This window comes from Lissotriton vulgaris, chromosome 10 (assembly GCF_964263255.1).
Source record: "Lissotriton vulgaris chromosome 10, aLisVul1.2, whole genome shotgun sequence".
Classification (NCBI taxonomy): domain Eukaryota; kingdom Metazoa; phylum Chordata; class Amphibia; order Caudata; family Salamandridae; genus Lissotriton; species Lissotriton vulgaris.
The window spans coordinates 617,568,622-617,592,721 of record NC_141698.1 but is presented as its reverse complement, the minus strand read 5'-3'; the positions used below and the strand labels follow the sequence as shown (position 1 = coordinate 617,592,721).

At 44.2% G+C, this 24,100-nt stretch overlaps 1 protein-coding gene across 1 annotated transcript; it reads left to right on the top strand.

Moving 5' to 3' along the window:
- The first annotated feature begins 407 nt into the window (after nt 1–407).
- LOC147688598 (uncharacterized) lies at nt 408–5,062 on the top strand. The gene is made up of 2 exons (XM_086939942.1): nt 408–1,544; nt 4,706–5,062. The coding sequence occupies exons 1-2, from the start codon at nt 408–410 to the stop codon at nt 5,060–5,062; spliced, it is 1,494 nt and encodes a 497-aa protein (XP_086796068.1).
- Nucleotides 5,063–24,100: the final 19,038 nt, after the last annotated feature.

The window sequence follows — 24,100 nt, the reverse complement described above, 5'->3', positions numbered from 1 at the left end:
GGAAACGACAAGCCAGGAGGCCAACGGTCGGACGAGCCGCCCTGCCACGCGCCCACGGGAGGAGCGTGGCTTAAAGAGGTACGGGGCCGGGTCGCGGGTTGGGTTGGGAGGCGGAGACAGCCCCCGGTGTAACACTTCCTGCAACCAAACCCTTCTCTGAGCACGAGCACCTTCCGTCACTCCCGTAGTTAACTGGAGCACTTCACGGGGTTTGCGTGTCCTTCACTCCCGGTCCTTGTGTATTGTCACCCAGAGTGCAGGCAGTAATCCGCCTTCTCTTGATTTCCTTTTCTTTCCGGTACCACGTGGGATCCTGTTATTGAGACGTATCAAGACAAAGACTTCCACGACCAGAAGGCACCGCGGCATTCAGCGATACCCAGAGACTAGAGACTCTTTACCTTTTCATGAAGAAAACGTATATAACAATAAAGCCCTCCTTAAAACCTTTAATCAAAGCCCCAGTGTTTCTCTTTGAGCCGGCCCCTCCCGCTCCAGTGGTCGAACCTCCCATCCTCCCTGAGCCCCCGGGACAATTGGTGTCAGAAGTGGGATCAACTTCACCATCCATCCGTGAGATCAAGATGGAGACCCTGATCGACCACCTCATAAAGGGGCAGGAGAAGTTAGAATGGGCCGTGGAGAACCAGCTGTCCATTGCTCAAGCGGACAGAGAACTTTTTACTAAAACCATGACCGCACACGTAGAGGGTCTTAAGTCCATACCCTCTGTCCAACAGGCGGCCCCGGGCGAAGGACGTGTACACACTCCACACCCGTCAGGAATGGCCCTTCAAAAATATGTACCCGGTGAGGATCCTGACGCCTTTTTGGTAAACTTTGAAAGGGCAGCTCGGGCCATGAGCTGGCCCGAAGAAAAATGGCCGTTCTTTCTCGCCCCTCTCCTTACCGCCGAAGCCCAATCTGCCTATCATGCAGCGAATCCCCTGGGGACAACCCCATATGCGACTATTAAAATGGTCATATTGGACCATCTAGGTCTGGACCAGGAGGCCTATAGAGTCCGCTTCCGAAAAGAGAAAGGGGTTTCTGGGGAAAACCCAAAAACACTGTTCTTCAGGTTAAAAATGGCGGCGGACAAATGGCTTCGCCCCGACGTGTGTACAAAGGAAGAAATACTGAATAAAATCTATGTAGAGCAGTTTATGGAGGCGTTACCATATGCGACCCAGCGTTGGCTCAAACAGCATGTAGGCCTGACAGTAGAACAAGCCATTGAGATGGCATCACAATATGCCAGGGCCCAACCCAAGTCTATACCGTGGGAGCCAGAAAAGACCTCCAAAGGTACTCCAACCAACAAAACGGACAAAAGGCCAAAACCAGTACTCGAGGCTCCCCGACCCTTCAGACCTCCCGGTATGATGGTTCCTCTGACAAAAGGACCACAGTGTTTCGAATGTGGCGAGTGGGGCCACATCGCCAGGATGTGTCCAAAAAGGAAGAGCCATGAGGAACCCATGGAAGTGGGGTATCTGCCCCGGACTGTGATGTATTCCGCCGAAATGGGCAGCACGTTTTACGTGAGTATAACGATGAATGGGTTCCAATTAAAAGCATTGTTAGACTCAGGGTGTAGGCAATCTGTGGTACAGTCCAGGTTCGTAACTCAGGGTCAGATGAATCATAAGAATCCTGTGTATATCAGGTGCGTCCATGGGGACGTGAAGCCTTACCCCGTGGCCTCCATCACTCTCACACCGCAGGATAGGGACCCCTGTACTGTTAGCGTAGGGGTAGTTGATTCCCTGCCTGAAGATATGATCCTGGGGACCGACAATCCAGAATTCCTGTCCCTATTTAAGGAACACCTTTTCACAACAGGGAAGGGGGTGCATATCCCATCCTACCTATCCCCCGAACCCTGGGTTATTGATCGCAGCTTCAGATTTGCTCAGGCTGAAGATAGATCCCTTTTCAACGCCTGGGAAATCGCCCATAACTCAGATGATCAGACCTCTCCAGTATTTCCCCGCTTTTTGATCAAAAACGATTTGCTATATAGACAAGCCAACCAAGAAGCAGAAATGCAGCTATCGGTTCCCCAGTCTTTTAGAGAACAAGTGCTATTCTTTGCACATGCCCACTTGATGGCAGGACATGCCGGCAAGGAAAAAACCACTGACTGTATCCTGCGCAACTTCTATTGGCCGGGTATCTACAAAGATGTTCAAGAATTCTGTGCCAGGTGCGAGGTCTGTCAACGTAGAAACACACAGCGCCCTCCGGCTGCCCCCCTACAAAGGATGCCCATAATTGGTATCCCCTTCGAGCGAGTGGCATGGATCTGATAGGGCCCCTACCCAAGACTGGAAGAGGCTTTCTGTATGCATTGGTAATCGTGGACTATGCCACTCGGTTTGTTGAGGCTTTTCCCTTAAAGAACACTACTACAGCGGCCATCGCTGAAAAATTTGTGGAACTTTTCAGCAGGGTAGGTTTTCCTAAAGAAGTATTGACCGACCAGGGGACTCCCTTCACCTCAAAATTAATGAAGGAGGTGTGTGCCTCATTGGACATAAAACACTTGAAAACCTCGGTGTATCATCCCCAAACCGATGGTTTGGTGGAAAGATACAACCAGACTCTGAAGCAAACACTAAAGAAAATGCTGACGGATGAAGGGCCCGCCTGGGATCGGCTCCTACCTATCGCCCTTTATGTGATAAGAGCCCAAAAGCAAAGCAGCCTAGGATGCTCATCGTTTGAGTTAATGTATGGTAGGATGCCCCGGAGTCTCCTAGACATCACTAAAGAGATGTGGGAAAACGAAACGTCCCAGGAGCAAAAGTCCATGTTGGAATATACCTCTCAGCTCCGAACCAGACTTGGTAAATTAAGAGAACTCGCCTATACCTCCATGGAGCATCAACATGAGAGATACAAGAAATCTTATGACAAAGGTAAAAGATTAAGATCCCTGGAGGTAGGAAAATGGGCTCTAGTGCTACTGCCTTCCATCAGTACTAAGAACAAGCATGAGTGGCAAGGCCCATACCAGATCACTGAAAAAATCGGAAACACTACCTATAGACTCCGGTTAACCCCTCACAAATCACAAATCTACCATATCAATCTCTTGAAAGAGTGGTTGGGACCCCTACCCCGGATGGGACACTTCGTAGGGCAGATGGATGCCCGACACATCTCTACTCTAGAACAGTTGGTGGTGAACCCAGAGCTGACTCCCCAGGAAAAGCAGGAGTTGACAGAGACTCTAACCCCGTATACAGCAGTATTTTCCGACTTACCAGGAAGGACTGAGTTAGCAGAGCATTGCATCGAAACTCTTCCTGGGGAAGTGGTAAAACAAAGACCCTATCGAATTCCCGCAGCAAGGAAAGAGATTGTACGGAAAGAAGTGCAGGACATGCTCGACTTGGGCGTCATACGCCCTTCACAGAGTCCTTGGTCATCCCCGATTGTTCTAATTCCTAAACCTGATGGCACTAAAAGATTTTGTATGGACTTCCGTGCATTAAATGCTGTCTCGCATTTTGATACGTATCCAATTCCTCGAGTCGATGACTTGATTGAAAAAATTGGAGACGCCAAATATATCACCACCATTGACCTCACGAAGGGGTATTGGCAGGTTCCCCTTCGGGAGGAGGATAGAAAGAAAACAGCTTTTGTAACGGATGAAGGTGCTTTTGAGTTCACCGTTCTGCCTTTCGGATTACACGGCGCCCCGGCAACATTTCAGCGCCTGATGAACAAAGTCTTACATCCCTTTTCGCACTTTAGTTCAGCCTACTTGGATGACATAGTCATTTACAGTCAGAACTGGAAGGAACATCTGAGACACTTACAAACCATTCTGGAAGCCCTACAAACAGCAGGACTCCACATCAATGCAAAAAAATCGCGAGCAGCTTTTCAAAGTGTGAAATACCTGGGCTATGTGTTGGGTGAAGGAACCATCGCTCCACAAAGCGAAAAAGTAAGAGCAATAGCAGCAGTTCCGTTCCCCAATAACAAAAGGGACCTTAGAGCCTTTCTTGGCCTGGTGGGTTATTACAGGCACTTTATTCCAGGCTTTGCAGAATTGGCAGCCCCCTTAACCAATCTGCTCCGCAAAGACGTCAAGGCCAAGGAATTTAGTAACCCATCGAGAGAGGCCTCACAGGCTTTTCACCTTCTTAAGTCCACGATGACAACGGCTCCTGTTTTAATATCGCCGGATCACAGCAAACCATTTGTGTTGTCCACGGACGCTTCTAACCAGGGGATAGGTGCGGTACTATCACAAGTCAAAGAAGGCGTTGAACATCCGATCCTATACGTCAGTAGGAAATTGTTCCCCAGAGAGTGCCGATACTCTACCATCGAAAAGGAGGCCTTGGCAATCAAATGGGCAATTGACAAATTAAAGTACTACCTGGAGGGCAAGCCCTTCGTTCTACATACAGACCACGCTCCCCTGAAGTGGATGCACCAAAATAGTAGCCACAACCCCCGGGTGTTGCGATGGTTTCTGTCCTTACAACCCTATGCATTTACTGTGCAACATCGCAAAGGAAAAGACAATGCAAATGCAGACTTTTTGTCCCGGGTGTTTCCTCTCCCCGATCGGGAGATGCCAGGGGGGGAGGTGTGTCACGGGTCTGACTGTCAAGAGACACCTGAATATAAAGACTGGTGGTGCGCCACCCCCCTTTCACCTTGCGTCTTGTCTCAACAGCCGCAGACTTCTACGTGGCATGAGGAAGACGGAGACCCCGACACGGAATGGCCATCAGGGGTGAATGTATACGGCTCCTTTAAGGCCGACGGCTGGGATTGTGGAGTCACGCCCCTAGTGACGACAAAAGCAGGAAGCACGGCATCGAAGACGGACGGCGTTTCCCCCGCGGAGGAGATCGATGAGGAGAGCAGCGCGGAACCAGGTCAAGGAAGAGAAGCAGACGGAAACGACAAGCCAGGAGGCCAACGGTCGGACGAGCCGCCCTGCCACGCGCCCACGGGAGGAGCGTGGCTTAAAGAGGTACGGGGCCGGGTCGCGGGTTGGGTTGGGAGGCGGAGACAGCCCCCGGTGTAACACTTCCTGCAACCAAACCCTTCCCTGAGCACGAGCACCTTCCGTCACTCCCGTAGTTAACTGGAGCACTTCACGGGGTTTGCGTGTCCTTCACTCCCGGTCCTTGTGTATTGTCACCCAGAGTGCAGGCAGTAATCCGCCTTCTCTTGATTTCCTTTTCTTTCCGGTACCACGTGGGATCCTGTTATTGAGACGTATCAAGACAAAGACTTCCACGACCAGAAGGCACCGCGGCATTCAGCGATACCCAGAGACTAGAGACTCTTTACCTTTTCATGAAGAAAACGTATATAACAATAAAGCCCTCCTTAAAACCTTTAATCAAAGCCCCAGTGTTTCTCTTTGAGCCGGCCCCTCCCGCTCCAGTGGTCGAACCTCCCATCCTCCCTGAGCCCCCGGGACAGTGTCTAAATCACCAGGGGTTCAGGTATCAAAGCTTCATAAGCTTAAATGGAATTGATTACTCACTTCCTAAGCGGTATTAAGCACACAAGGAAACATTTTTTTTAAAAGCAGAACACATTAGAACAGTTTGCTGAGATTCCAAAGTTCCAAAGTTAACCCTAAAGCCAGGTTAATGATAAAATGTATTTGTTGCTCCACTCTACCACTGTCCCTTACCAGGGCTGCCTCCACTCGGAACAACCTGCTTTTCAGGCACTGCCTCTGGAGCCAGAACCAACAATATGTCATATGCAAATCAATCTTGACCCTGCTCCCCATGGGAACAGTCCAGCCCGAACTGCCAGGCCAAGTCTCCCGGAACTGAAAAAAAACATCCTGGGATTATTTTCGCGGTATCATCCCTCATCAGCCATGAAAGCTTGAATCCAGTGGTACAGTGACCACGGGACCCACGTCGGAAAATAGCCTTCCCACTTAGGGCGATAAAAGCAAAAAGAACAGATGATGATTGGAATGCTGAACAAAACAAACATTCACCCCCAGTCACAGATCTAGGTTTAATCCATCATTCCTTTGCTCACCACATCACCTCAGTTTGGACCCAGCCATATGCAGATCAATCTTGACCCTTCTCCCCATGCGAACAGTCCAGCCCGAGATGCCAGGAGACAAGCAGGTGCAATGGAAGAAGTTGCGGGGCATGGGAGCTCCTATCTGTAGTCTTCATCCATGTTTGTCGTCTGTGATTGGTACCACATGATGCACCTCGGGACGAAAGGGAGAGGACACCAGCAACTAATTCTAGCGGCCACTTGTAAGCTCCTTTTTTATGATTCACTTAAAGGTGTTATCCCAGATCTGCTGTGAAACCAGAGAGTTGAGAAACTGTCTGCTTTTCAATCAGAAAGCATACTGATTGATTTATCAGTAAAAAGATTTATAAAAGAAAAAAATAATTGTGCAGGCTAACAACTGTTCCTCTGTAAATTGTGACAATTGAGTGGGCACCAGTGTATCGAACACTAGCACAGCCATAGAATGGAGTCTTTATAGAAATACATGACTTTATTTTTGGATTCCACCTAAATGTAGTAAGGAATATCAATATTCTTCAAAAAGACAGAGCATAATAAGAGGATGCTTATCAAATTTAGGTGTTCAAACTTAAAAAGAACCATGAAGAGCTAGAATTTCGTAATCCAACATCAATTATTTGTGCTATTGAATTTCTGCATAGATAAATATGTTTTGTCATGTACATTTGACAATTGACATTAGCGTCTTCAGAAAGTCTTAAAGATGTACTTGGTTAATACTCTAGTAAGAAACAGACATTGCTGTTAGATTGTAAGAGGTAGTTGTAAAACAATATAAAGTAGCTCCTCTACAACCAACAAGTGACATAGTAGAGAGGAGATACTGTAAGAAAGAGGATTCATATTTCAGGTGGGCAGTCAGCCACCTCAAGGTATATTAACACTATTCTGTCAAGGTGAACCCCAAAAGTCGCTCCTGTAGCTATGGCACAGAGCAGACAGGTTTAATGTAGGACAATGTATAGTATCTATGCAGTACCTAAACAGTAATAAAATCAAGACAGCAAATAATAAAAATTCCAAACCAAATTAAAAAAATGGAATGAATTGTAATCAGCAAAATGACACTGAAACAACAAAATATGAATTGTAAAATAGCACAAAAAACCACTAAGCAACATTTAGGGGTCTATTTCAATGTCAGACGGACCTGAGTCCGTCTGACATCTGCCAGGAGCTGTAACCGACCGACCTGCTGTCATCGATTACAGCCCTGCTAGTACAGGGTTTGTCGCATTAGTATACAATGCAAGCATGCATTCCGAGCGGAATGCATGCCTGCATAGTAGAAAGCAGGGGTGCAGTTCATCCCAGCACCCTGTAGCCAACACCCCAAGGTGCCCAACAGGCCACCATCTGGCGGCCTCACACCCATGGGGACCCTACAGCGGCCCCCAGAGACAGCTTCCGACTGCCTTTTCATGCCGGACAAACCGGCACTTAATATAGCTCCTTTATGAAGCTCAAATTCCTTTACCTGGAAAAGCCTGAAGCTGCTTCGGAGAAATCGTACCCCTTTGCAGCGAGGTCACGCTGATGCTTTTGAGAACTTGGTATTCCAAACATTTTCTGAGTCACAACTTTTCAGGATTTCTGAAGCAGCACCCCTGGGTCACTTGTAAGACTCCCAGGACCTCAGTAAGGCACGTTGGAGCCGAAGCACTACAGCAGAGGCCAGAAAAAGGGTCTAATCTGGGTCCCGTTGGTATATGTCAAGTGGTCACTTAAAAAAAGACTATTTGCATCTTGTTGTGTTCCTATTGTTACTCAGAAGGTTGGCCAATTGACACTTGGAGTCCACTTTTTCATCCTGGGTACAAAAGGGAGCTGGGTCTAGTCGTTTACTGATCTTCTGCACATCCTGTAGGTGTTCTGAAGAGGGCTGCTTGGGGTGCCAAGTTCATGGTTGACACTAGCTAGTGGGTGAAGGGTGGTGACGCCTTGCTGCTGCCTAATTAATGGGGTAAAGGTTCCCAGGGGCAACGCTACCCACTTTTCCAAAATACTCCTATCTGCCCCACTGCTAACAATCCAACAGTGCACCAGATTCATAAAATCCAAGATGGCAAAACCTTTTCTCTCATGTGCAGAGCATGTGTGTCCAGCCAGAGGTATGCACAGGAAACATGAACTCAAAACTGGTTTTAGGGGTAGCTACCCTCCAACTAGATTTACAGGCAGCCTAGCTGGGGAATCAAAGGTTTGTCTTCCCCAGATCTCACCTTAGCATGGACAGTTCCTTTACAAGTTAATATAGCTCCTGGGTCCACCTAACTGGTCTTCCTGCAAGGGAATCAAAAACACCTCCACAAAACCTAAGCTATTGTTTCTGCTATGGGAGCAGTTTTCACATCTCAATAAGGTCAAGCACTGTGGGGCCAGCTGTCAATAGGATAATTTGCACACTGGAGGCTCAGACAAGCAAAAAGTAACTGTTTATAAGGTACTTTTCCTACATATGTATTAAACCTCTGTCCTTACCACTGAATTGGATGTTTTATAAAGATTTTAAAAAACTCACAGATTACAGTTTATAATCTGTACTTTGGTATTTTCTAGGATTCAGCAACATCACAGCCAGTGAAAACATCTTTTAAGGGCTAGTCATTGGAGCACCATGCCAACTTTAATTTCACACACACTCTACTTTTAATTATCATGCACCCTACATTGTGGGCAACACAGTGTACTTAGGGGTCATATTTAGAAAGCAGGGTTTCCCATCTGTCAAAAAGAGTTATTTTAACAGTGTTGACAGCACGTTTTAGGTACTCTACTATGCGTCTTGTTGATTACTTAGAACTATGTTTGTATACCACAACCCAGAAACTATTTCAGCCAAATTAAACCCTTTTTAACAATCCTGTAATAAATTGGCCACAAAGTAAGGGGATTTGGAATCTGGCAATCTGAGACAAGGAAATAACCAATCGTGTCACTCATGAACACCCCCTCCATCAGCCTCATCTATCATATTATTCTTTTCTCCTCTCTATCAAGCATTAATTTCTCTAAGCTTGTTGCCTCATACCAGATATTAAGATCTTTGAACGACCACAAAAAAATTCTGAAAACATCAAACTACTCAGGGAGAAGAATAGTTTGACCCCCGTTGCCCATGCCTCTCTATGACAATTGACTACCTGCCCTTACTGTATAGGTTTATTGACAAAGTGACTCTCATGCAGTTTAATAACCATATTGAGGTTCAGGAACTACTGGCTAATCAGGTTCATACCTACCACAAAGGATGACCTCATGACACAAATGGATAAGAATGTGGATGCTGTCGTCATATGCCTTAATTTCCCAGATCTCTTTGAAATAGGTCATTACCCCCACCTTCATCTGCATGGTATTGGAATTCACAATAAGGCATGGATTTTACCTGTCAAATATAATCTTAACCTTAATCTTTCCTTTATTCCCCTCCCCAGGTTCTCTCCAATATTACTTTCACGTCTGGACTATGCCAACACCTTCTCCCTTAGTGCTGTTGGGTAAATGTAATAATATAGTTTTCCAAAACATCTTGTGCCAAAATTAGTTTTCCAAAATATAAAACTATGGTTTGCACCTAAAATGAGATTTGTAGCCCGATGGTATTCAGAAATAAAGGGTAATTTGACAAACTGCATTTAATAGTACTACTGTTGTACTACTTACTACAAAATGCAATTGACAAACATATGAGTGGAGATTTCCACTGATGACTCTGCTATCTTTTCAATGCTGATATCCCCACACCAATGTACCATAAATATGTGCACACATGAGAATACAAGGTGTTGGTGACTGAAGAAGTGTTAGGAAAATGAGGAATGATTACACAAAAATGTGTGTTGTTGAGGAGGGATTTCGGAAGGACGTGCTAATACAAATCACACACCCACAAAAGAGCAAAGGTGATTGCAATTCACAAAAATATACTTGTAATGTTACTGCAGCTGTAATGGTGTCAAACCAGGTTTTAAAGTACTCAAGTCCAGCTTTGAATAAGTCACGCACCACACATGGCCAACCATTGGTACTGCAACACAATGCCACAGAAATCAATGAAGGCAGGGAACTAAACAGGAATAATTTTAAATTAAAGAAAAAAGTTCCGCATTTAAATTTAATAAATGTACATATGTATGCGTTTTTGTCAACTGAAAATTAAGTATAATTAATGTTTTTTTTAGTATAGAAATACATGTTATTGTAATGGAAATGGAAAATTTTACTTTTTATCTTATTTTAAAAATATTAAAAGTATTTCAACTAATTAAACAGATTACCTTTAACTAAGTTGACTTCAAACAAAATACAAATAAAATGTTTGTGAAGGTGGGGGTCTTTTAACTTTATTGTTTTAAAAAATTTAATAAATGAAAATAATATATTTAAATCATGTTATTATGTAATTCATATTTAATTTGCAAAATTTACTGTAACTTTTTCTTTTATTAGTTTAAGGTTAAAGTACTTTATAGTCAAGTTTTATAAATCTGCTCATTTCTATCACAACACCTTTCTCTCTGACCGGATTGGTGTGCTATATATTTATGTATGTACATAGAACAGTAATACCAACTGCACCAGACAAATGTGTGAACTGGTACCAAATTAATGTATTTTCAACTGAGGTGCCTTAAGGCCATTGCAGCTCCTAGCAACACACACATTCTTCATTAGCAAAGACAGCACATGTTAAAGAAGGGGAAACAAACATTCGGTTAGTTGTTGGGTAGCTCAGAACACAGAGAATGTATACAAAATAGACCAGGTAATTAAACTATCCTGGAAGTGAGTGTATGCCATGGAATAGGAGAAGGGAAATCTGCTTTAATAATTACTGCTGAGGAAGTAAGGAAGGGCATTGTGGGGTTGTCTAGAAATAAAGAACCAGGACCCGATGGGATTCTTTCGGACCTTTATATATCCAACCTGCAGTTGTGGGTGCCAGCCCTTACCTCAATTAACGCAGTTGTTAGAGCTGACACCCCTGGGACCTGGGTTATGTCCACCATTGTCTCACTTTTAAAAAAAAGGTAACAGAGATTGCCCCCACCGTTATAGTCCAATCTCCCTGCTGGATTCAGTGGTCAAGGTGGTTGGACCTATCCTATGGGACAGATTGACCAACTGGGTAGAGGATTATAACATTTTAGCAGATGTCCAATATGGTTTCCGCCCGGGGACGTCAACAGTTGATCAATGCTTGAACTTGACATGATCCTTAATAAGTACACAGTTGCCCGCCCCACTACCATTTACCTGGCCTTCATGGACCTGCCCACCGCCTTTGATCGCGTGAACAGAAGTAAGCTATGGGAGATATTGTTGTCCATGGGGGAGGATAATGTTTCCAATCCAGAGAGGGTTCCGACAGGGTTACATATTGGCCCCTTTTTTATTAAACTTATACATTAACAACCTGGAGAAGTTATTAGTGGACTTCCCCCAGGTGGAACCGAGTGGTCTGCTGGTATTTCTGTATGCTGTTGATGCCGTCCTCATGGCCCAGACCGCGAGGGGGCTGCCAAAGCTGCTTAGCTCTTTCGTGACATTAATTTAAGATCGGGACCTGTTGGTTTACAACTCCAAATCATATATGATGCAAGTGGGATATAGCTCTAGGAAGTCCTTTAAATTTAAGGTTGGGTCTATTTCAGTCCCAAAGACTGGCAAATGCTCCTATTTTCTACTTTGCATCCCCTTTGGGTAGAAAACCAATAGGAACACTCTTGCAGATTTATAGAGCCAAGTGTATTGCACTGGTAGCTTACGGTAGTGATATCTGGGGTTATATCGCTGACGACGAGTTACAAATAGCTGAAAATAACCGCTTGAGACTACTCTTAAGTGTACCAGAGGGCCACCGCCACTTTCATAGTACAAGAAGAGGTGGGTATGACCTATCTTTCTGACCTGTTATTTTTCCGCCTCTTGACCTTCCGGATCAAAATTTAGTTAGGTAAAGGGACCGCTCTAAATAAAGAAATCCCAAAGGAATGTATGATCCTTAACCATGCTTATTATATTCCCTGGCTTAATTACATACAGGATGGTTTCAGGAGTCTAGGAAGAGCTGATATCTTCAGCAACTCGGAATCAAGCAGCAGGAAGGACCTGGTCTGAGTTAAGGAGGACTTTTTTAGACAGTGGGTAGCAGCTAGGGAGGATTGCGAGCTAAGGATTTAATATTTTGAAAACCGTTCCATTTATGGAGCCATATCTCCAAGGGCTTCCCAAACCTTATGATCATTTTTTATTAACCAGGTATCGCTTTGATCTATTCCATCTTCTTCTTGCCTACTCAAGTGGGTGGAATAAAGCTCAGATTTTGTTGCCCTGTGGCTGCAATGTCAAGTCTCCTCAGGCTATTTTCCTCTTTCTAATATTTTGCAGTTACTATAAAGTAATGAAGAAGACCTACATCACCCATATTTTTAAAAAGGTACATTTGAAAGAAGTGCGTCCCGCTTTCATTTTTTTATTAATGCTCTCAGGGAGTACTGTATTTCATGTTCTTAGTTTTTTAAAGTCCGCAGTTAGGCTTAGATTCAATGTGATTAAATAAGAAGGGTGGCTCATGTATGGACGTAAGGTAATTTTGGTATCCCTTTTTATTCTGCATTTATTTGCATTTTTTATTATGTGTATTTTATTGAAGTAGTTTATCTCATGGCAGTTATCGTGTTTTGTGGATATTTTGTAAACTCGACTTTTATTGTTTTCTTTCACAAAAGCTGAATAAAGCATTGTTGTTGTTGTTGTTGTTATCCTGGTTGTCAAATAAAAGCACTGCAATGTTTTACTGTTGACATATTTTTTAAATAAGCTAAAAATATAAATGCCGCCCACCAACAATTTGGGACAACTTGCATTTATGTTCTGACAAACAGCATGTTTACTGTGTGATCTTCATTTTCTTGTATCACAGGAGGTTACCATTCTTCTGTTACAAATGAAGTTCAAAGCCTACCAAATCGGAAGACCCAGGGAGGAGCACAAGATGAAGGAAGTCTCTCATTAATTCTAAAACAGATGTTCATTTTGAAAATTAATCCAGTACCCATGCTGCTTTTACAATGACATGACTATATGCTTCCTTTGAGGTTATGACTCCACACATCTGCACACATCCCCGCATCTGAAAATATTCACAGACCTCTCCTACGGGTTTTCAGAGTGAAGGGACTGACCAACTTGAAATCTTTGACAAGTGAGGTCTGCTCACTGATAGAGTTCATATTTTTATTGGTAACTCTTCTCCTGAGAGGGTCATCTCTGAAAGTGTTAGTTTGGTCAATGCAGACGACAACTGACATATGGGGTGACTGTTAAGTTTCCAGACCAGCCTATGCCTTTAAAGTCCGATAGGTGTGTGGTGGGTTCAGCCATAAGTTTTAAATGAAATGTGAGTTTTTTTAAACGTAACTAAAAATTATTAGTTAAGGCTGTGGGCCTTCAATTAATCTTTCTATTGACCGATCATACTGAAACATAACTAATAAGGAGTTGTTCAAGTTAATTTCACTTCCATGGATGGATCAAGTGAGCAAAGGAATCTTGAGCTTCTGCTGAGGGTCAAGAAACAGAATTCTGCCAAAAACCTCAGCCTACGAACGCAAGTCTCCATTGTTTGTTGAAATACAAAATTTGTCTCATTTTGAGGTAAATTTAAATTCAATAGATTATTATATTTAAGATAGTAATTCAAAGCAACATTTAACTGTGAATCACTTACACCCTGACCAAGATTATTTAGTTTTGTACATAATGTCAAGCCTGGCCTCCATGTTTAAAGATTTACAAATCGATGAAACATACTCTCCAGTCAAATAAAATAAACTCAGACAAGAGGAATGTTGTGATATCCACTGGGTTTTGAAGGAAAAGAAAGAGTAGTCTTTAAACACAGGTATTTTGTAAACTCTTTAGATTTCAATGCATGGATAGATATTGAAAGGAGATAATATTTCCTTTTTGCATAATTTGGTCAATAAACATTATACCAGAATAGACCCATGATCCCCAGTTCATAGACATAAGAGCAATGTAAGGTAGGAGTTACCCCAAAATGGAGAGTCTAAATAAAGTGATACATTATACCTCAGGAAAGTCCAATCATTCTGCCAGCACTGGATAGATAATAGTGTGCTACTCCTTTTTTTAAGGATAGAGCCTTCTTATTTGTGAAAGATGTTAGAAAATGTTTATAAATTCCCATCCATCTGGGTGGCGCTCCTCCCGGAGCTCACTTGGGCACTGAACCTTACAACCAGTGACTAAAAAGACGTGAGAAGACCTGCAAATATGGAAGACGCTGCCCTTAAATCTAATGTGCACAATAGCCCTGTTTAAAATGATGATCCTTCCCCACTTCCCAGGACAAACTAGTGACCTCATTTATGTGGGGTGGTTCCAGACACCAACTGCCTCTCTCCTACTGTCAATGGGGCCCGTATGACGGTGGCCTGGGAATGTCTAACTTTTAGTTTTATTACCTAGCCACCCAACTATTAGTGGTAAATGATTGGTTTTCTGGCGGGTGGTCCGACCCAGCCTACCAGCTAGGGCTAGCCTTTCTGTGGTTTCCCAAGGTCCAAGCAATCCTGTATGGGTCCAGCTCCCTCATTGTATCCCAGCTGTGACCTGTGCAGTTTTCCTTGTGTGGAGATATGCACTTCGACTGCTGCATCAGGACGCAGAGTTGATACTACAGACCCATCTCTGGCATGGTACCTGGTTAAGGGAGGTGGTCATGTTGGAGGGTTTTGGGAAATGGGACCTTATAGGTATATCACAGCTGGGAGACGTTTGATCTGGGACCCATATACTCTTGTTCCAGGAATTGTAGGATACTTATAGGATCAACCCAACACAATTTTACAAATACCTGCAACTCAGCCACGCACTCACTGCCCATTTTACCACTGATACTCCCACCCCGGAATTCAGCCCGCTGGAGGCCAAGATTCTGATAGGGGCACTGGAGTAAGGAAGTGTTTCCCGAATCTACCGTACCCTCGTCATAAATGCCCCCCCCCCACACTAGACTACCTCAGAACCCGCTGGGATAATTGGCTGGGCCCCCTTTAGGATGATGACTGGTAGGGCACCCTCATGGCCCACCTGGATCATTACCATTTCCTCCCACCTGAGACTAATCCAGACATATTTTTCTATACTGTGCTTAGCTCATCCCAACCAGTTTACACCAGGCATTCCTTTCACCGAGCCCAGGCTGCCCCCGCTGTGCAATGACCCCGGCAGACTTTTACCACATGGAATGGGCATGCCCAGCAATGGATGGATACTGGATCACTATAGCCGCAGAACTCACTGAGCCGCTAGGCTGGGAGGTTACGTGCACACCTGTGGCGTTTCTCCTTGGGCTTTGTAGGGCATGGGAGGATCATAAGCAGATAAAGCATTCCTGGACCCAGCCCTCATTGTGGTGATAAGAGACATAGTCACCAAATGGAAACAACCTCCCCCCACGGTGTCCCAGTGGCACTGAGGCTTTGACTGGTGAGGGATCCAAGAGAAACAAGTGTTTATGGCACTGGGCTGCTGACAGAAGTGCAGTAGGGTGTGGGGCAAATGGTTGGGTCAAATGGAATAGAATGGGTGACGTCAAAAGTGCTAATATGTTCAAATAGAGTTGCATGGTGTTTTTTAATGTTTTGGCCGAGGCAATGCGAATAATACAAATCATACAGTGGGTTGAAAAGTAGTTATTGTGCTTGTATGTGGCTGAATTGTATTGTTTACATTAAACTCAATAAAAAATGATTTTCAAAAAAAAATTCCCATCTATTCAGTTTCATTCAGATTTGAAGGATACTCTCTGGAAGATGGATAGTTCAATTAAACATCTGAAAAACACATACAATACTGAGCAAAATAAACATTTTGATGAAATTGATTTCCAGGCATAAACAATGTTAATCTATACTACTATTATAAAGAGAGAACTCTCACCTTTGAGCCAGGTAAACTCGGGAACCACCGCGCCAATCTACACACCCCATACATCCTTGAAAATGTCAGGGTGTGTAGATGGACATAGGCTACATAAAATTTAAAAAAAACGTAAATTTAAAAAATGAACTTTAAAAACAAAGTAGTCCCCTGAAAGAAGCGCCGGCCGCGACGTAGCGCTGCCCGCGACGCGCTGCCCGTGACGTGCGTGATGACGGGACATGGAGCCTCGGTGATGTGAGGAGCAGCGGATCAGGTAAGGCATTTACAAACACGGAACATGTCGGGGCGGGAGGTGGTCCGTGTCCGTGTTCTGACGGCAAGAAGGAGAAGGAGGAGTCTCGTCAGCTGCAGCACTTTGAGCGTAGGGGAGCGGAGCAGAGCTGACTGGCTGAGGGCTGAGGGCGGCCGAGAACGGAGCGGAGCAGGGTGGAGGAGCAATCTGCCAGCGCAGGGGGTCGGGGCTGCGGGGGTCGTGAAGTACATCACACCTACCTCTGCTCGCTCCACCACATGCTGCCCCCAGCCCCCTTCTGCCCCGGCCAAAAAATGCAGCCCCCTTCTGCCCCAGGCAACGCTGGGGCGGGCTACTAGTTATAGATAAACTATCAAAATCATTTCTATGTTATTCAGGATTTCCTTAAACTTAATCTTAGCTTTTTGGCAATATTCTTAACGATTTTATATGCCTAAATATTTCTTTTTGTGAGACAAACATACAATAGTCCAGGTGTCAACATGTGTTTGTTTTACATTTAGGATAAAGGAAAGACCCTAGCCATATGAATGTAGAGGTAATATTATTGAGAGCCCTAAGAATTAAGTAGTAAAATAAAGGCATTATTTGAATACACATCAGTGTTTCCCCCTTCTCCAATTGACCACTGAGCACCACCACACTACGCACACCCACTCTGATTGCAACAATGGTTATAGTTCAATGATGGGTGCATGGAGGACATTAGATGGTGGTATGATGGATAAGTTGTAAAAAAAAACATTACAAAATGAAAAAGGCAGCATCAATCCTCAGGGACCATTGCACCCATCTGCCACACCATCTGAACAACCACCTTCATCAAGGTGACCTCACTGGGTGATAAAGTACATATCAATAGAGAGAAATAGGAGTAGGGAAAATAATACCAGGCAAATCAGCTGTGGGGGCAAAGAGCACACATTGCAACAGCAAGGGGATATATCCATGATAGAGGCAGGAAACTAGTGTGATATGTGCCTTCCACAACCACCATTCCAGGTGACAGCATGGGCACTACTCAGTGTGCCGACCGCACAGCAAATAACTCAATGCTATGCCTCAGACCAAGAATCACAGAAGAAAAAACCCAAAGATAAGCTTTCCAGCCATTCTGGAGTAGTCCCAAGTGGAAGTGGATTCAGGGGTTCAGAGAACCCCATGCATCTCTGTCATTACAGGTGCACTGCTTCCCAGGGCCTCTTACCTACCAGCCATCTTGGTGACACCAGTGGTGTAGCTCTTGCTTGTAATATTCCATGTAGTTTGCACTAGCCAGTGCTTGACTTTAGATATTATTTTACTGGGTTTCCACCTTAAAGTGATTAGTTTCAACGATATGTTAGTTGGAACAATAGCTTAGCCAAGTCTGATTAGAGATCATTGTTCAATCTTCGGGTGATATGCTCTCATCCTAGGGCTGAATTATTCCATCACTCTTCCGTAGATAATGGCAATAAAAATCAGCATTCGTTTTAAATAATGGGCTATATGAAATGACATATGTTTATTGAAACTTGACACACAATTTTAAAGACAAAAGGGCTCAATGGATGTGCGGCAGACCAGCCACTATGCAACCATTGTGGCAGAGGCAGCACCTCAGCTGTTCCAGGGGTGGGGAGACCACTAATTGAAACCTGTGTGTCGGTTCGGTTCAAAAACTTTATTCGATTCAGAAAAGAATCATAAAAGTAAAACATTTTACAGAACATGATTTAGAAATGTTTTAAAAGAAGACAGTCTTAAAATTACACATAGAACTGGTAAAAGGACATTAATTGATATATTCACAAGTAGAAAAAACATAGGAAGGACGTACAGAAAATAGGGCCCATACCATTTACTTTCAATCAACAGATGTTAATTCATAAATTATTCATACTAGGATGTCCATCAGGAGGAGCAAAGGATAAGAGTCACAATACAACATTCTGCATGAGCAAAGAAAAAGGTTCTTAAGGCCAAATTAACCATACCGTTTCCTAATCAGGAGAGACACTCGTATGAAGTTTACCATCGCACAACATACTCCAGAGGATGACAAAGATAACAAGTAGTCATAACCTTCATTGTAGTTACATGGTTGCTTCACCTTCAGAATAGGCTTAATAAACCTAATTCTCGGATCCTTATATAAGGGACAAAAGAGAACAACATGCATAGTACTTTGAGTAACTTTGTTATTAAAAGGACAAGGGGGCAGCCTCTCACACCAACCCCCTTGTTTAGGAAACTCAAAAAGAAAGTGCAAGATGTTTAGCCTAAACCTTGTCAGATAAAATCGCCATTGCACATGAGTTGTGAAGGTTAAATAAAACTGATGCTGTAAATTAACCATAGGACCAGATGGCCTAGCCAGGGAATGAACATGTGAGGATTTCCAATAACTTGATTTAATGACGGTTTTAATGTCTCCCTGTATTTTTTCAGGGTTATCAAAGATGTCACCCAAACCTATTTTATGGAGCATTTCGTTGACATATGATAACCAAGGAATCTGTTTCCCATTTTCCAGTTTTAAACAGTCCTGGAGAATGTCTCTAGAGAGCTGGAGGTCCTCAGATAACCATATTTTGCCCCATAATAGTAAGGGTGAAAGACGAATGGTATCACTCACATAGCTCAAACCTATTTCATCATGAGCAAATTTGTTTGATGAGCCTGATGGAATTGCCAATACACACTTTATAAATTTATTCTCCATGACTTGTATTGTGGCAGGGCTTTCAGTCCCCCAAACCCCAGCCCCATAGGTAGCCACCGACAAACATTTTGATTTGTACAGGGTTTTTAAATGTGTGACAGGTTTTTGACCTAACTTGCCACAGAAGCGAAACAGACCTTCTATAGAGCGACTAGCGCTCTGGACTCGAATCTTCATTAACGGGGCCCAACTTAATTTATTATTAAAAAGGTTTCCCAGATAGTTAAAATTTTCTACCTTTTCAATGGTAGAATTATTTACCACAAACTTTCTGGATTTAGTCCCCTTTGGGCCACAGACCATAGCAAAGGATTTGGTGAAGTTTACCTTCAGATCTAGGTCCAACATGAAGGTGTTACAGGCATCAAGACAGATCTGCATGCTATTTCCTGTGAGTGTCATAAGTACCGTGTCGTCGGCATAAGAAAGCATTGGTATGCTCCTGCCGTTAACCTTTGGGAAGTCATGACAATGGTCCAACAGATACTTTTCCAGACCATTTGTGTACACAAGGAACAAAAAAGGGGCTAATATGCATCCTTGTCGTACGCCCTCAGTTGAGAGGATAGATTTAGTTTTTTCCCCCCCTGGCCCGAACCTCATGGCTACAGTTGTTGATTCATGCATTCTACGGAGCAAGGTGACCAAGGGTTCCTCAAAGCCCATATCCCCCATCATTTGCCAGAGCTTGCTCCGACACACAGTGTCGAATGCACTTGAAAGGTCCATGAAGGCAAGGTGGATGGAGGAATTCCTTGCCTTCATGTACTTTCCTATAATTAAAGCCAAGTTCAGGCACCGTTCGACCGTCCCTTTACCTTTTCTGAACCCGTATTGGGAATTCACAATGAGGCCCACCGAATCTGCCCATGTTTCCAATCTGGCTAAAATGACCCTACCCAATAACTTACATGATGCATCAATTAGTGAAATTGGGCGATAGCATCGGGGGTCAGATCTATCGCCCTTCTTAAAAATCGGCACCACCACTGCCTCCTTCCATGATGCCGGGATGCGGCCAATAACAGCTGCCCTGAACACATTTAGCAGTAAAGGGGCCCAAACCTTGACATTATGCCTGAAGAAATCCAAGGGTACTGAATCAAGGCCGGGGGCTTTTAGTAATATGCCTTTCCTCAAGGCATCCTCCACCTCTTGCAAAGTAAGCGAGGAACTCAGGGACAAAGATGTTTGTGAGACCACCAGCTCCCAAGAGTCTTCCGATGATTCCTGGGTTAGAATTCCATTAGGGTTAAAAAATTTCCCAAAGTGGGATTCCCACGTTTCACCTGTAATCTGCATCACAATGTTATCCTTGCCATTACTCGTAGAAAGGGGACAATTAATAACTTCCCAGAAAAGCCTGCTATCTTTTAATTCCGAGGCCTTCTCTAGATCTTCCCAGGCTAGGTTTTTTAAATCCTGCTTCCTTGTTCTAATGGCCTCTTTATAAGCCAATCTGGTCGTTCTAACTAGCTCTTTATCCCTTGGTTTTTGTTTTAATGCTTTTTTCAAGGATCTATGCGATGCAGAGCACACGGCATCGAACCATCTGGGGCCCATCGGTTTATTTTTCCCAATTGGTTTTTTGAGACGCTCAGCTACATGCCCACATAAAGATTCAAAATTCCCTATGACCTTTTCAGGATTAGCTGTAGGTGTTAGACATGCCTCATATTCGGAACTATGTCCATTTAGGATCTCTGCCTCAAGACCGGCAGCATCTATTTTACCCCATTTGAGAGTAATGCCTTGATTCCTGTTATACTTTATAGATTGCTCCCAGACAGGATGTTTGGGTTTAACAGGACAAAGCAGGGATAACATTAGAGGGTTATGGTCACTGGCAGCATTTGCAATTACCTCCAGCTTGTCAACATAATGAAAATACCCACTAGACACAATTGCAAAATCAATAAAACTCATCATGCCTCTACTTCCCTGAAAGGTTGGTATTGGGGCCGAATTTGGACCAACCCAGGGCTCCACTATACATAGATCATTTAGGATGATGATATTATTTAAAGCATCCACCTGGGGTGTGTGTTTGAAGTGTGTCAGAGGATGTTCATGTGAATCTTTCAAACCACACACATTCGAGTCCCCATGACTGCATGATGAGCAATTGAAATCTCCCACCCAGATGATAAAAAGTAGGGGTTGTTCACGACGTGCCCTGGCTATAGCCTCCTCCAGTTTCGATATTACAGTTGTCTCATTATCATCAAAGATATTATAATACCAGTTGATCAATAACAGTGGTTCAGGAAACAAATTGTCCAACATTAGCAATTGAAACTATGGGGTGTCAGCTATCTTAGATGTTACAAGTTTACATAATTTTAGTGAAATTGCTGTCATTATTCCACCTTTTGCCCTACCCGCTTGTGAGGGCACCGCTAGGACATTAAATGATTGAAAGCCATCAACATTCTGAGGAGTTCGGCTCCATGTCTCCTGGAGACACAGAATGTCATGATCTCCCACATAATCTAACCAGGCCTCATCCTCAAATCTAGTAGCAAGCCCACCGATGTTCCAAGAACTTAGACACAACCTTAATTCACATTGTTTGTCTCTGACTAATTCTGGTATTGCTACCAAATCTTGCCTTAGGATAATTAAATTTGATTCACTTTCTTGGGTAAAGCCAACCTCTGGGTCTTGAAGGTTAGTAGAACGATCGTCACATACGGAAACATCCTCCATAAAGTTATCATTACAGCTTTCCCCATTCTCCCTCTGACTAGGCTCTCCTATTAACAAAACATCGCCAGAAAAATTTTGTAATGGTCAATCCAACTCCTCCATACCCGCAAGTGAATAAAAACGATTTCTTAGGGGGATGTTACTTGGCAACCCCCCTAGGTAATCATCTCCCTGAAATCTTGGTCTTGGGTCATTGTACGGCGGTTGCAAAAAGTTGTTATTGTTACATGTTGGTCCCCTAGAGAAGCCATCACCCTGGTGCCATATTCCCCAGTTGTTTTGGTTCGGCCATGCGGCCATATTTCTCCGACTCCACCCAGGGTATGTATCGCTATGAAAGCTCAGCCCGGAATTCTTATGGTACAAAGTCGGAGGGACAAAGTTCAAATTAGGATAAAAATATTCCAAACCTATACATTGGATATCTCCAACTCTGGCAAACCTTGGTTTACGACAGATCATATCTTTTACCCAAGTGTCCCTGAAATTAATCAGAATACAGTCCCTCTTTAGGTCCTTCTCACTTGGGCCCACCCAGGGGACTCTGCGCACACTGAGTATTTTTGTTTTAGAATCAGGAGGAAGTGGCCTATTATTATTAAGCCAAAATGTTACTCTATTTTTTAGCTCCTGATTTGATTCCGTTTTATTAGGCAAAACTGGGGGAACTCCTGTAAGGATTACCATAAAAGGGACAGAGTCTGGGGGCAAATTTACGGGTGGTAGTTTCTTTTTATGTACTCTGTCACTATCGGCTACGGTTCCCTGCGATGATATTGGTTCAGGCCCAGAGGTAACTCCCTGCTTGGATGTAGTTGCTTCAGATGTTAACGCTGTGCCGGCCACATTTTGGCTTTGGGACCCCACAGTGACCGCTACTGCAGGTTTGGTACGTGCTAATGGTACAGGTTTAGTCCGTACTAAAGGGACGGGTGCTACCTTAGGGTCAACAGTTGCGGGTGTATGGGGTGCTTTACTTAAATTTTTCTTCTCTCCCCCTTTTCTTGAGGTACTATTGGTGTTTATTATTATTGTTATTGCCCCCGTCTCAGGTGATTTACTCTTATTTACCAGTGTTTCAAGAGAGTGAGTATTAAGTGAGATAAGATGTTCTAATTGATCTAACTTTAGGTTAACAATTTGGGTTCTCTCTAGGAGGGGCAACAAAAGGTTCTGAACCAATTTCTCAATTTTCCCCAATAGTTCGTCATTATTATTAGTGTTGAAGGAAAAGATTTTCTGTCCCACATCACCTAAATGGGTTCCCTTTTGCTTAGGCACATTTGCCGAAACTCTAGGTGCAACTGTCTTAGCTAGCTTGGCTCTACTTCCCTTTCTGTGATTCCCCCCTCTTTTCCGTTTATTAGGCTGCTTGGGTTCATGCTCACAGTCTAAGGCTCGGGCTTGTATAGGGATAGACCCATTATTGCTCAGATTACAGTGTTGGGTACTATCCCCCGTGATACCTTTTGGTATAGGTACAGGAGTGGGTGTAGGTACTTCATCTTGGGAGCCCCCTAAGTCTTCAACCATGATTTGCTGCGAGTCGGGAATTACGACAAGATTTGGGCTAGCTTCCAGATTGCTATCTGGACTCTTGTCAGGGGTGAGTGTTGTCTTATTGGGGGTAATTGTTGAACCAATACGTCCCAAAGAGGAACGTTTCCCTGTTATTAAGTCGAAAGACAAACGCTTTTCAGTAAGGGCAATTTCTTTTTCTAAAATCCCTGTTGCCCGGGTTATAAAATCATCTAATGTTCCAGTGGCTTTCCCAGTGTTCGTCTTTACAGTTACCTGCCTACCCTTCCCTGAACGCAAGGACATCATGTGAATTTATTATATCGTTTTTTAAAAACAGGTAAAAATTAATACAAGGTCCTAATACCAGTCAATGGAAGGAAGTCCTCAAATCACCAATGAAAGAGAGTGGGCCCGACCCGACCTTCCTTGATCGTCCTTGGACGGCCTTAGACGGTCCCGCCCTTGTCCAGGGCTTCTCCCGGCGCGCTCCCGTGCTGCGGGTACACAACAATCTTTTATGACAAGGGACGTGATTGGCGGGTGGGCGTGGCCGGCAGGGAGAGCAGCCCAGCTGGTGGCGATTGGGCGCTCAGGGACTCCTGGTCCACGGAGTCCCTGCCTGGTGCTCGCAGCCCTGCCGGTCGTAAAACACCAGCCCCTTGAAGAACAACGGCCCCCTCCTAGGCAGCCGCGCTGCGGGACCCGCGAAGCGGGTCAGGCAAGTTGCAGGCGCTGTCTCTGATGTCAGCTGAGAAGGGCTCCCGCTGCTGAAGTCCGTCAGTTGAGAGCGATTGCAGGCGTTTGGTTAAAGGTCCCACCAGGTAGGAGGCAATACACTCCTTTATCCGTGGGCGGGTGGGCGTGGCCGG

What these genes read in the sequence shown, in the direction of transcription:
- LOC147688598 (XM_086939942.1), top strand. Translation starts at nt 408, where the DNA reads ATGAAGAAAACGTATATAACAATAAAGCCCTCCTTAAAACCTTTAATC. An exon ending in AAATGGGCAGCACGTTTTAC is followed by an intron (nt 1,545 to 4,705) that starts GTGAGTATAACG and finishes TTGTCTCAACAG; the next exon opens with CCGCAGACTTCTACGTGGCA.